The following is a 14,224-nucleotide window of genomic DNA, read 5'->3' as shown; positions in this document are numbered from 1 at the left end:
TGGTAAAAACGATTATTAATAATAATACTACTAATAATAGACGAATAATTTCTATTTCATTTTAATCAAAGTGTAAAACATGTTACATCTATGTCTAACGTAATAGTTTGCTACTGGGTTGTTAATGTCCGGTCAGAGTTAGATTTTGTGTTGTCTATTTTTCCCCTCTCGAGTTTTAGGCTAGTGTGTAACAAGGGGCTTATTCTTACTCTATATATGTGTGTGGAATGGGAAACAGGCATTTCAAAGTCAATAAAAAAACACCACATCAAATGAAACATCGCGGATCAAAAGAGCCAAAGCACGGACATTTTTCCCCCTCAATAAATTAAAAGGGGGGAAGTCTGCTACGCTTGATCATGCCCAGCCCAGAGTCCTGCCCTCCTCTCTGATTGGATGACGGGTGAGAGAAGGGGGGAAAGTTTGAATAAAATTCCAGAGCATGTGATGAGTATTGTCATTTAACTCAAACCCTAAACTTGGTTCAAAAGCAGTGACAGTGCGGTAGTGGTTTGTGAACAGAACAGTTTTACGGCTTCGATTAAGATCATCTAGGAAACTATTTCTTCTATTTTAAACATTGTTCACATCGACCCATAGAAGCAACCGAATTGTTTTTAATAAATGCATTTAAAAAGTATTTTCCTTGATCATCTGATACAAAACAGTTAGCCTAGGTCGGAGGATAGCAGTGCAACAGTTCGAACCGTGCGTAATTCTCTGCTTCTTTTTCCAATCCAATCTCCAAACAGCAAGAATTCTTCCGAAGGAAAACCTTAAACTCGGAAACCATCAAAGGAAGACCTAAACTGCAGGTGGCTCGCGGAAAAGATGACGGTAATGAGATTGATTTCCTGGCTTTTGCTGCTGGTGTTTATGCAGTCCGGAGTTTTTGCCGCAAGAAGATTCCGAGGTGGTCGCAACCCGCAACCACGACGGACACCGCCTTCTCCCACATACCGGGACCGGGGTGACACCACGGAGAGTTTCCCTCTGGATTTCACCGCCGTCGAAGAGAACATGGACAACTTCATGACGCAGGTGAAGAACCTGGCGCAGTCCCTCTACCCGTGTTCGGCGCAGAAGCTCGACTATGATATGAAGCTGCACTTTTTGGAAAATACTTCAGTCACGTGCAACGATGGAACTCCAGCAGGGTATTGTATTCTCTTCTCATCTGATGCGTGACTTTTTTTCTTTCGTACAGTCGAGGTTTCCAGAAATCTAGCATGTTGAAAGCACAGTCCAAACATGATTGCCCATTGGAGTTTGCTTATCCTTAAAGTTTAAGTATAGTTTTTTTGTGATTGAGATATCTACTATAGATTATAGGATCACAAAAAGGAACATGAAAACGTGTGTTATACAGATGTCCAAGACAGCTGCTGTGCGTCATGGCAGCTTTTCAGCGAATATTTGCGGCCTGGCCTGGCACGTGCATAATGAGCATAGTGCTTGATTCCTGTGGGCATTTTAATCTCATGATGCAGAAGTGATCAAGATTGATATATTTTCCACATTTGGGATCCCTCTACAAGCAATGCAAATCGAATTGGTCCATTATTTTTACGTGCGCGCGACGCACCAAAATGTGTATAGAGATTTTTTTATGTACATTGTATTTTTTAAATGAAGATAATATTGGAAAACATACCTATTCATATACATTCAATCCCAATTTTAATGGAACATATTATATTGATCTTTATATTGTTTTTATGTTCACCAAACCAATGTCAAAATTACACATTTTTCCATGAAGGAATATAGGCTAATATTTATAAACTGTTATTCGCCAATAATATGGTTGTGAGATTGACACCTATTTTCTGCATAGATAAGCACAGCCATTGTGTTGCTCATTAGCCTCAGTATGGTAGCATTTCTAAAATATAATTCTAAAATATATATTATCTCTCTCTCTCTGTCTCTGCCTCTGTCTGTGTCTCTCTGTCTCTGCCTCTCTCTCTGTCTCTCTGTCTCTCTGTCTCTGTCTCTCTCTCTCTCTCTCTCTCGTTTGTTTTCCATTAATGAGAGATAAGCAGGGGAACTAAAAGCATTTGGATATTTAACTGTCTGTTACTACAACAAAGACAACCAGAGGGCATAGACATGGTTAAGCCAAATGCTGAACTCAATGGCACAGTCCATGCAGAGACACTACTCAACAGGTTGCATTGGGTTAGAGCCTCTTTAGCAAAGGTAACTGCTTTTATGTTGGATTGTGTGGCTTGTATAGTTTAATATACTATACACATGTACGAAGGCAAATATATATTTTTTGCCAGACAGATCGAGTGTAATTGGTTAATATGATATAGTATACATCTAGTCATAGATTAATATGGTATAGTGTAGTATACATCAAGTCATTGAAAGGCTAATACATCCAGTATCTATTGAATACTATATATCTGTTTGTTTTTACTGTCAATGTGCCATACCCTAAATTCTAATCCCCGTATTCTTGATGTGCCATACCCTAAATTCTAATCCCTGTACTCTCGATGTTCCATACCCTACATTCTAATCCCTGTACTCTCGATGTTCCATACCCTACATTCTAATCCCTGTACTCTCGATGTTCCATACCCTACATTCTAATCCCTGTACTCTCGATGTTCCATACCCTACATTCTAATCCCTGTACTCTCGATGTTCCATACCCTACATTCTAATCCCTGTACTCGATGTTCCATACCCTACATTCGATGTTCCATACCTTACATTCTAATCCCTGTACTCTCGATGTTCCATACCCTACATTCTAATCCCTGTACTCTCGATGTTCCATACCCTACATTCTAATCCCTGTACTCTCGATGTTCCATACCCTACATTCTAATCCCTGTACTCTCGATGTTCCATACCCTACATTCTAATCCCTGTACTCTCGATGTTCCATACCCTACATTCTAATCCCTGTACTCTCGATGTTCCATACCCTACATTCTAATCCCTGTACTTTCGATGTTCCATACCCTACATTCTAATCCCTGTACTCTCGATGTTCCATACCCTACATTCTAATCCCTGTACTCTCGATGTTCCATACCCTACATGATGAGGGATCCATGTAATAAGGTCAGAGTGTAATACACTGCTATGGAGCACTAGCATGATGCAAGTCTGCATGTCCAGTACAGTATGTCTCCTAATATCAGATTGTTGTGCTTATACCCAACAGACAAAACACATGAAATGTGTTATGACTTAGACATATCGCTGGGCAGTAGGCTACAGTACAGTGTTTATACACGGGTCTTTAATGTCAGTGTGTGACTGGATGGAGGATGGAGATGTCTCTCACTGGATTTAGCATCCTGTATAAATCCATCGAAATAATTCAACCTGAGTGTCTCATATCCTCCATCCCAAATGGCATCCTATTCCATATATGTCCCCTATTCCCAATGGCCCCTCATCAACAGTAGTGCACCACATAGGGAATAGGGTTCCATTTGGGACAGGCACATAGAGAGTGGCCCATCCAGCCCATAAAGCTCTTAGCTCTTTAGGATCACAGTGTGAGTGAGGACACAGAGGCTTTTAGATCTGGCCTGCAGGCCAGAGGTTGGCAGATGTCGTCTCTGTAATAGTCACCTTTGTGTCTATAAATAACCGGATTCTAACACTAATTCCCCCCAGCCAGTTCCTGTCCCTCCCTGGTTCACCCTGTCCCTCCCTGGTTCACCCTGTCCCTCCCTGGTTCACCCTGTCCCTCTCTGGTTCACCCTGTCCCTCCCTGGTTCACCCTGTCCCTCCCTGGTTCACCCTGTCCCTCCCTGGTTCACCCTCCCTCGTTTGTTCACCCTGTCCCTCCCTGGTTCCCTCTCCCTCCCTGGTTCACCCTCCCTGGTCCCCTCCCTCCCTGGTTCACCCTGTCCCTCCCTGGTTCACCCTGTCCCTCCCTGGTTCACCCTGTCCCTCCCTGGTTCACCCTGTCCCTCCCTGGTTCACCCTGTCCCTCCCTGGTTCACCCTGTCCCTCCCTGGTTCACCCTGTCCCTCCCTGGTTCACCCTGTCCCTCCCGGTTCACCTGTCCCTCCCAGGTTCACATTCACCCTGTCCCCACCCTGGTTCACCCTGTCCCTCCCTGGTTCACCCTGTCCCTCCCTGGTTCACCCTGTCCCTCCCTCTGGTTCACCCTCTCTGGTCCCTCCTGGTTCACCCCCCTCTCTGGTTCACCCTGTCCCTCTCACCCTGTCCCTCTCTGGTTCACCCTGTCCCTCCCTGGTTCCCTCACCCTGTCCCTCCCTGGTTCACCCTGGCCCTCCCCCTCTCCCTGGTTCACCCTGCCCTGGCTCCCTGCCCCTCCCTGGTTCACCCTGTCCCTCCCTGGTTCACCCTGTGGTTCCCTCCCATCCCTGGCTCACCCTGTTCACCCTGTCCCTCCCTGGTTCACCCTATCCCTGTCCCTGCCCCTCCCTGGTTCACCCTGTCCCTCCCTGGTTCACCCTGGGTTCACCCTGTCCCCTCCCTGGTTCACCCTGTCCCTCCCTGGTTCACCCTGTCCCCCTGTCCCTGGTTCCCTCCCTGGTTCACCCTGTCCCTCCCTGGTTCACCCTGTCCCTCCCTGGTTCACCCTGTCCCTCCCTGGTTCACCCTGTCCCTCCCGGTTCACTCTGTCCCTCCCAGGTTCACATTTCCCCTCCCTGGTTCCCTGCCCCACCCTGGTTCCTTTTCCCATCCCTGGCTCACCCTGCCCCTCCCTGACTCACCCTGCCCCTCCCTGGTTCACCCTGTCCCTCCCAGGTTCTGGTTCACCTGTCCCTCTGGTTCCCTCCCTCCCTGGTTCACCCTGTCCCTCCCTGGTTCCCTCTGTCCCTCCCTGGTTCACCCTGTCCCTCCCTGGTTCCCTGCCCCTCCCTGGTTCTGTCCCTCCCCCTGGTTCCCCTGTCCCTCTCTGGTTCCCCTGTCCCTCTCTGGTTCCCCTGTCCCCTCCCCTCCCTGGTTCACTCTGTCCCTCCCTGGTTCACCCTGTCCCTCCTGGTTCACCCTGCCCCTCCCTGGTTCACCCTGTCCCTCTCTGGTTCACCCTGTCCCTCTCTGGTTCACCCTGTCCCTCTCTGGTTCACCCTGTCCCTCTCTGGTTCACCCTGTCCCTGGTTCACCCTGTCCCTCTCTGGTTCACCCTGTCCCTCTCTGGTTCAGTCCCTCTCTTGGTTCACCCTGGATGGTTCACCCTGTCCCTCTCTGGTTCACCTCCCGTCCCTCTCTGGTTCACCCCGGGTTCACCCTGTCCCTCTCTGGTTCACCCTGTCCCTCTCTGGTTCACCCTGTCCCTCTCTGGTTCACCCTGCCCCTCCCTGGTTCCCTCTGTCCCTCTCTGGTTCCCTCTGTCCCTCTCTGGTTCACCCTGCCCCTCCCTGGTTCACCCTGCCCCTCCCTGGTTCACCCTGCCCCTCCCTGGTTCACCCTGCCCCTCCCTGGCTCACCCTATACCCTGGTTCACCTTTCCCATCCCTGGCTCACCCTGCCCCACCCTGGTTCACCTTTCCCATCCCTGGCTCACCCTGTCCCGCCCTGGTTCACCCTGTCCCTCCCAGGTTCACATTGCTCCTCCTTGGTTCACCCTATCCCTCCCTGGTTCACCCTGCCCCTCCCTGGTTCACCCTGTCCCCTCCCTGGTTCACCCTGTCCCCTCCCTGGTTCACCCTAATAAAGAGCTGGTTCTGTCCCTCCCTGTGATGTCTCCCCTGGTTCACCTTTCCCATCCCTGGCTCACCCTGTCCCTCCCTGGTTCCCTCTGTCCCTTCCTGGTTCACCCTGTCTCCCCTGGTTCACCCTGCTCTTCCCTGGTTCCCTCTGTCCCTCCCTGGTTCCCTCTGTCCCTCCCTGGTTCCCTCTGTCCCTCCCTGGTTCCCTCTGTCCCTCCCTGGTTCCCTCTGTCCCTCCCTGGTTCCCTCTGTCCCTCCCTGGTTCCCTCTGTCCCTCCCTGGTTCCCTCTGTCCCTCCCTGGTTCCCTCTGTCCCTCCCTGGTTCCCTCTGTCCCTTCCTGGTTCACCCTGTCTCCCCTGGTTCACCCTGCTCTTCCCTGGTTCACCCTGTCCTCTCTGGTTCATGTCCCTCTCTGGTTCACCCTGTCCCTCTCTGGTTCACCCTGTCCCTGGTTCACCCTACCCCATCCCTGGTTCATGTTACCCTGTTAGTGGTGTGCCCTGTCCCTGGTAGATGGTTCACATTGCCCCTCCTTGGTTCACCCTGTCCCTCCCTGGTTCACCCTGTCCCTCCCTGGTTCACCCTGTCCCTCCCTGGTTCACCCTGTCCCCTGGTTCACCCTGTCCCCTGGTTCACCCTAGCCCCTGGTTCACCCTGTCCCTCTCTGGTTCACCCTGTCCCTCTCTGGTTCACCCTGCCCCTCCCTGGCTAGTCCCTGGCTCACCACTGTCCCTCCCTGGCTCAGTCCCTCCCTGTCTGTCCCTCCCTGGCTCACCCTACCCCACCCTGGTAGATGTTAATCCCTGGCTCACCCTGTGGTTCACCTTTCCCATCCCTGGCTCTGTCCTGGTAGGTTCACCCTGGGTTCAATTCTCCCTGGTAGATTGGTTAGTTAGTGTGTTTCTCCCTGGTAGATGTTAGTTAGTGGTGTCCCTCTGGTTCCCTCTGTCCCTGGTAGATGTTTTCCATCCCTGGCTCACCCTGTGGTTCTGTCCCTGGTAGATGTTAGTTAGTGGTGTGTGTGTTCCTGGTAGATGTTAGTTAGTGGTGTGTCTGTCCTGGTAGATGTTAGTTAGTGGTGTGTCTGTCCTGGTAGATGTTAGTTAGTGGTGTCTCCCTGTAGATGTTAGTTTCCCCGGTTCCCTCTGTCCCTCCCCTGGTTCTGTTCCCTGGTTCCCTCTGTCCCTCCCTGGTTCCCTCTGTGGTGTCCCTTCCTGGTTCTGCCCTGGTAGATGTTAGTTAGTGGTGTGTCTGCTCCTGGTAGATGTTAGTTAGTGGTGTGTCTGTCCTGGTAGATGTTAGTTAGTGGTGTGGTTCTGTCCCTGGTAGATGTTGGTTAGTCTGTGTTTCTGTCCCTTCCTGGTAGTCTCCCCTGGTTCATGTCTTCCCTGGTTCCCTCTGTGGTTCCCTCTGTCCCTCCCTGGTTCGTCCCTGGTTCCCTCTGTTTCCTGGTTCACCCTGTGGTTTACCCTGCCCCCTGGTAGATGTTAGTTAGTGGTGTTTCTGCCCTGGTAGATGTTAGTTAGTGGTGTTTCTGTCCCTGGTAGATGTTAGTTAGTGGTGTTTCTGTCCCTGGTAGATGTTAGTTAGTGGTGTGTTCTGTGATGGTAGATGTTAGTTAGTTTAGGTGTTTCTGCAGTGGAGGCTGCTGAGGGGTTAACGGAACAAATGGAATGATCAAACACATGGAAACCCCATGTGTTTGAGATGTTAGTCCACTAATTCTGCTCCAGCCATGTTTCTGCCCTGGTTGATGTTAACTTAGTGGTGTTTCTGCCCTGGTAGATAATAAAGTTAGTTAGTGGTGTTTCTGCCCTGGTAGATGTTAGTTAGTGGTGTTTCTGCCCTGGTAGATGTTAGTTAGTGGTGTTTCTGCCCTGGTAGATGTTAGTTAGTGGTGTGTCTGCCCTGGTAGATGTTAGTTAGTGGTGTGTCTGCCCTGGTAGATGTTAGTTAGTGGTGTTTCTGCCCTGGTAGATGTTAGTTAGTGGTGTTTCTGCCCTGGTAGATGTTAGTTAGTGGTGTGTCTGTCCTGGTAGATGTTAGTTAGTGGTGTGTCTGTCCTGGTAGATGTTAGTTAGTGGTGTTTCTGCCCTGGTAGATGTTAGTTAGTGGTGTTTCTGCCCTGGTAGATGTTAGTTAGTGGTGTTTCTGCCCTGGTAGATGTTAGTTAGTGGTGTTTCTGCCCTGGTAGATGTTAGTTAGTGGTGTTTCTGCCCTGGTAGATGTTAGTTAGTGGTGTTTCTGTCCTGGTAGATGTTAGTTAGTTAGATGTTAGTTAGATGTTAGTTAGTGTGTGTCTGTCCTGGTAGATGTTAGTTAGTGGTGTTTCTGTCCTGGTAGATGTTAGTTAGTGGTGTTTCTGCCCTGGTAGATGTTAGTTAGTTAGTGGTGTGTCTGCCCTGGTAGATGTTAGTTAGTGGTGTGTCTGCCCTGGTAGATGTTAGTTAGTGGTGTGTCTGTCCTGGTAGATGTTAGTTAGTGGTGTTTCTGCCCTGGTAGATGTTAGTTAGTGGTGTGTCTGCCTGGTAGATGTTAGTTAGTGGTGTGTCTGTCCTGGTAGTGTTAGTTAGTGGTGTGTCTGTCCTGGTAGATGTTAGTTAGTGGTGTTTCTGTCCTGGTAGATGTTAGTTAGTTAGATGTTAGTTAGTTAGTGTGTCTGCCCTGGTAGATGTTAGTTAGTTAGTGGTGTGTCTGCCCTGGTAGATGTTAGTTAGTTAGTGGTGTGTCTGCCCTGGTAGATGTTAGTTAGTGGTGTGTCTGCCCTGGTAGATGTTAGTTAGTGGTGTGTCTGTCCTGGTACATGATAGTTAGTGGTGTGTCTGTCCTGGTAGATGTTAGTTAGTGGTGTGTCCTTCCTGGTAGATGTTAGTTAGTGGTGTTTCTGTCCTGGTAGATGTTAGTTAGTGGTGTTTCTGCCCTGGTAGATGTTAGTTAGTGGTGTGTCTGCCCTGGTAGATGTTAGTTAGTGGTGTGTCTGTCCTGGTAGATGTTAGTTAGTTAGTGGTGTGTCTGTCCTGGTAGATGTTAGTTAGTGGTGTTTCTGTCCTGGTAGATGTTAGTTAGTGGTGTGTCTGCCCTGGTAGATGTTAGTTAGTGGTGTTTCTGCCCTGGTAGATGTTAGTTAGTGGTGTGTCTGTCCTGGTAGTGATAGTTACCTGTCCTGGTAGATGTTAGTTAGTGGTGTGTCTGTCGTGGTAGATGTTAGTTAGTGGTGTGTCTGTCCTGGTAGATGATAGTTAGTTAGTGGTGTTTCTGCCCTGGTAGATGTTAGTTAGTGGTGTTTCTGCCCTGGTAGATGTTAGTTAGTGGTGTGTCCTTCCTGGTAGATGTTAGTTAGTGGTGTTTCTGTCCTGGTAGATGTTAGTTAGTTAGTGGTGTGTCTGTCCTGGTAGATGTTAGTTAGTGGTGTTTCTGTCCTGGTAGATGTTAGTTAGTGGTGTTTCTGCCCTGGTAGATGTTAGTTAGTGGTGTTTCTGCCCTGGTAGATGTTAGTTAGTGGTGTGTCTGTCCTGGTAGATGTTAGTTAGTGGTGTGTCTGCCCTGGTAGATGTTAGTTAGTGGTGTGTCTGCCCTGGTAGATGTTAGTTAGTGGTGTGTCTGTCCTGGTAGATGTTAGTTAGTGGTGTGTCTGCCCTGGTAGATGTTACAGTGCAACGTACTACTGGTCACCTCCATAGATGTTGCAGTGATAGTGTGGTCTGCCCCGTGCTACTGGTCACCTCCATAGATGTTGCAGTGATAGTGTGGTCTGCCCCGTGCTACTGGTAACCTCCATAGATGTTGCAGTGATAGTGTGGTCTGCCCCGTGCTACTGGTAACCTCCATAGATGTTGCAGTGATAGTGTGGTCTGCCCCGTGCTACTGGTACCATCCATAGATGTTGCAGTGGTAGTGTGGTCTGCTCCATGCTACTGGTAACCTCCATAGATGTTGCAGTGATAGTGTGGTCTGCTCCATGCTACTGGTAACCTCCATAGATGTTGCAGTGATAGTGTGGTCTGCCCCGTGCTACTGGTACCATCCATAGATATTGCAGTGATAGTGTGGTCTGCCCCGTACTACTGGTAACCTCCATAGATGTTGCAGTGATAGTGTGGTCTGCCCCGTACTACTGGTAACCTCCATAGATGTTGCAGTGATAGTGTGGTCTGCTCCATGCTACTGGTAACCTCCATAGATGTTGCAGTGCTAGTGTGGTCTGCTCCATGCTACTGGTACCCTCCAAATGTAACGTAAAATTGGGTATTCTAAGCTTAATCTTAGTTTATTATGTCATGAGTTGAACATGTCATGAAAGATTATCCCTGAGGACGAGAGTGTGAGTCAGTGTCTTGGCAAACACCACACCACTTAGCCTGCTCAACACCACACCACTCAGCCTGCTCTGGCAGTCCTCCCTGTGATTTTATTTGTTATGTTTATGTGATTTAACTAGGCAAAGCAGTTAAGAAGAAATTCTTATTTACAATGAAGGCCTACCCTAACCCGGACGATGCTGGGCCAATTGTGTGCCGCCCTATGGGACTCCCAATCACGGCCAGTTGTGATACAGCCTGGAATCAAACCAGGGTCTGTAGTGACACCTCCAGCCCTGAGATGCAGTGCCTTAGACCGCCGTGCCACTCTGGAGCCCCAATGATGAGATATGCCTGGCAGCTGCCAGAGTTTCCGGTCCGAGAAGCCGTCTGTCTCAGCTGCAGCCGCATCGTCGTCGGTAAAGAGGAGCGTTCAGATACCGCTGTTCCCTCTAGCTGCCTGACAAAGCTAGGCTTTAGCTCAGCAGGCTAACATGTCTGTTGCTGAAATAACAGTCTCTGAACATCGCAGAAGCAAATGGGGAATAGAATAGCATCATGCCTGCTTGTATGGCCGACTGGGTTTGAATCCAGGCCTCCTGGGTGCTACAAGTCTGTGTTAGCCCTCTGAGCTAAAGCCTAGCCATCACAGAAACATTGTGAGAATCATGTCTGCTTCTAATGGTCTTTTGTAGTGTCTGCTAGTCTGATCCTGTGAAATGGTAGAAATGTTGTTGGGTGACAGAAAGTTAAAGGGATACTTTGGGATTTTGGCAATGAGGCCCTTTATCTACTTCCCCAGAGTCAGATTAAATATTGTTGCTGTCTCTGTTTCCAGTATGAAGGAAGTTAAGAGGTAGATTTGCACACCAAGGCTAACTAACGTCAGCACTATGACTGGAAGTCCATGGGTATCTGTTAGCATGCTGTAGCATTGTATTAAAATGCCTTGACAGAACTGTAGACTTACACAATTGCAGTGAATTGATGATTCTGCACTTCACGGTTGTGAGACTATGGGGATGAATTATAGCATTGCCCTCTTGTGGGCAGAGGATGAACAGATCTCCTGAAGTGAATGACTCATGCATCCAGATTGAAAAACTCTTCAGAGTGAATATTTCCTACACTACTGAGCTAAGTTCAGCCAAACCAAGCAGTAACTAACTGCCCACCGTAGTTGCTGGACCTGTGCTGAAAAGGACGACCTGAAACGAAAACATCGGACCCAGTTTCGATCAGGTTCCATAGAATTGAATAGGAAAACATTTACATTTCAGCTACATTTACATTTCAGCTATATTTACATTTCAGCAACATTTACATTTCAGCAACATTTACATTTCAGCAACATTTACATTTCAGCAACATTTACATTTCAGCTACATTTACATTTCAGCAACATTTACATTTCAGCAACATTTACATTTCAGCCACATTTACATTTCAGCCACATTTACATTTCAGCCACATTTACATTTCAGCCACATTTACATTTCAGCCACATTTACATTTCAGCCACATTTACATTTCAGCCACATTTACATTTCAGCCACATTTACATTTCAGCCACATTTACATTTCAGCTACATTTACATTTCAGCAACATTTACATTTCAGCCACATTTACTTTTCAGCCACATTTACATTTCAGCCACATTTACATTTCAGCTATATTTACATTTCAGCTATATTTACATTTCAGTCATTTAGCAGACGCTCTTATGCAGAGCGACTTACAGTAAGTTCATTCATCTTGAGATGGTGAGACAACCTCCCATCACAGTAATAATAAGAACTACTTTTCCCCAATAAAGCAGCTATTAGCAGAATCAGTGCTGGTGAGAAGAGACAGTGTGAGTGTCAGTACCAAGAAAGACAAGGGTGTTAGTTGTTTTAATTGTTTTGGTTCAGACATTGATCTCTGTGTTTGATCTCTGTTCAGATGGTGGTTCAGGTCGTGCTGTATAATCCACTGTAGAATAGTGTTGTAGGCTCCGACTTTCTGTGATGCATCAAAGGGAGCATTCCTCTGGGTGGATGTAGTGAATATGGGTCCTGGGCAACAGAGATGTGTCTGTCTGTGTGTGTGTGTGTGTGTGTTTGCACAGACCTCACCATGGTTTTCATCCCTGGCTGCTGCAGGCAGCACGTCATCTCCTCTCTGTTTTTCATTTCTGCACGGCCGGCACTGAGGGTAGTGGAGATTTTATCCAGCCTGAGATGGAGGGCCTATGTATGAGACCACTGTTAAAGAACGGTGACTTCAGCAGAGTAGTAACAGGGAATATGATGGTACTGCACTTCCTTATCACTGTTGCCAGCCACAGGCCTTTAGGGCTCTGGTAACACCTAGAGTGCTTCCAAAATGTCATCTAATTTCCTATATAGTGGACCACAGGGCTCTGACAGGCCAAAAGTAGTGCATTATAAAGGGAATAGGGCTCCATTTGGGAAGCACACTAGTCTTCTCTTTCTCAATACTGAGGGTGGAGGAACCTGGATGAGCTCCTATCTTTTGTTCTATCACATTGTGTGTGTGTGTGTGTGTGTGTGTCCACATCATGGCTCTGTGTAACCAGCACTCAAACATTGTTTAGGTGAGTTCAAATCTGGGGGAAGTAGTTTCAGCTTATTTTCTTATAGGTCTTCAAAATAACAACATGTTTTGTATTCTTTGTTTACATAATATGTACATGAGGTCAGGTTTTATTCCGTTTGGCACAGGAGACGGTGAGGGCAACTTCAGTGTTTCGTGTGAGGATACATGATTCTTGTCCATGGTTTGTGAGTTTGTTTATAAAATATCATGTGTTTCTTTCCGTTCTAGGTACTACATGAAAGAGTCCAGAGGGAGCAGACGGTGGTTGATATTCTTGGAGGGCGGCTGGTACTGCTTCAACAAAGAGAACTGTGACAGCCGATACGACACCATGAGGAGACTGATGAGCTCGTCCAAGTGGCCTCAAACCAAAACAGGTCAGAATCTCTGCCTACATTACCCAGCTGTGTCTGTCTGGCTGTTACTGTTCACCAACCCCCCACCACTACTACTCTAAGACACAAATGAAGCCTTGTCCTGAACTGTCCTGAACTGAACTTTATGTTATTACGTATCGTTAATGTCGTCTTTATGTTATTACGTATCGTTAATGTCGTCTTTATGTTATTATGTATCGTTAATGTCGTCTATGTTATTACGTATCGTTAATGTCATCTTTATGTTATTACGTATCGTTAATGTCATCTTTATGTTATTACGTATCGTTAATGTCATCTTTACGATATTACGTATCGTTAATGTCGTCTATGTTATTATGTATCGTTAATGTCATCTTTATGTTATTACGTATCGTTAATGTCGTCTTTATGTTATTACGTATCGTTAATGTCGTCTTTGGTGTGCTTCTCAATGCACAAGTACTTTGTTCCCCACTCCTATCAATAAAACAATTGTATTAAGTCATACAAAAGTGTTACTGTGCGTGAAGTTTAAAATGCATTTTGTCATTACTAAATGTGTAATGAGATATATTTTCAAATTAAAAAAATGTAAAACAAAAAAACATTTGATTAATAAAATATTTCATCAGTTGTCTTCCTCAAATGAAGTGGATGATGACGCAACCTTTGCGAGAGGGAGGGAATCTGATTTAATCAGTCCTCAACTCGTGGCTTAGTCATTTGGCAGGGCGGCAGGGTAGCCTAGTGGTTAGAGTGTTGGACTAGTAACCGAAAGGTTGCAAGATTGAATCCCCGAGCTGACAAGGTAAAAATCTGCCGTTCTGCCCCTGAACAAGGTAGTTAACCCACTGTTTATAACAATTTGTTCTTAACTGACATGTTAAGAATAAATTATAAAAATGTCAGTCAGTGGAGTTAAGTTAGCTGTGACTTAGCCTGCCATGGCGCAGGTTATTTCTGAAGGATTGGGTGCCATAAAAATGTACCTGGCTAAAAGGTGAGCCACATTTGTACGACCAGTTAAACCAAGTTTAACTCAGAGTTGACCAAAGGTACCTTCTCTAACTCCTCAAACCTGCTTCGTAGAATACCCCTCTGGACTAAGAGGCATTATCAATAGAGATTCTCCTTTGAAAATGATTTCATTTTAGACCGAAAATGGCTATGGGCTGTAGTGCTGTCTGTTCTGGCTCTGCACCCACACATAGAACAAAGTACAGACCAGGGCCGTATCCACACATAGAACAACGTACAGACCAGGGCCGTATCCACACGATGAACAACGTACAGACCAGGGCCGT

At 47.1% G+C, this 14,224-nt stretch overlaps 1 protein-coding gene across 1 annotated transcript in view; it reads left to right on the top strand.

Moving 5' to 3' along the window:
- Nucleotides 1-450: 450 nt before the first annotated feature.
- Nucleotides 451-14,224, top strand: part of notum1a (notum, palmitoleoyl-protein carboxylesterase a) — a 35,280-nt gene continuing 21,506 nt past the window's right edge. The window contains exons 1-2 of the mRNA XM_065010654.1: nt 451-1,157; nt 12,790-12,938. Of these exons, the coding sequence (XP_064866726.1) occupies nt 832-1,157; nt 12,790-12,938 (475 nt within the window). The 5' untranslated portion in view covers nt 451-831. The remainder of the gene's footprint in view (nt 1,158-12,789; nt 12,939-14,224) is intronic.

Source organism: Oncorhynchus nerka, linkage group LG26, assembly GCF_034236695.1.
Source record: "Oncorhynchus nerka isolate Pitt River linkage group LG26, Oner_Uvic_2.0, whole genome shotgun sequence".
Classification (NCBI taxonomy): Eukaryota; Metazoa; Chordata; class Actinopteri; order Salmoniformes; family Salmonidae; genus Oncorhynchus; species Oncorhynchus nerka.
The sequence above is the reverse complement of the archived record's forward strand: the minus strand, read 5'-3'. Positions and strand labels throughout refer to the sequence as shown.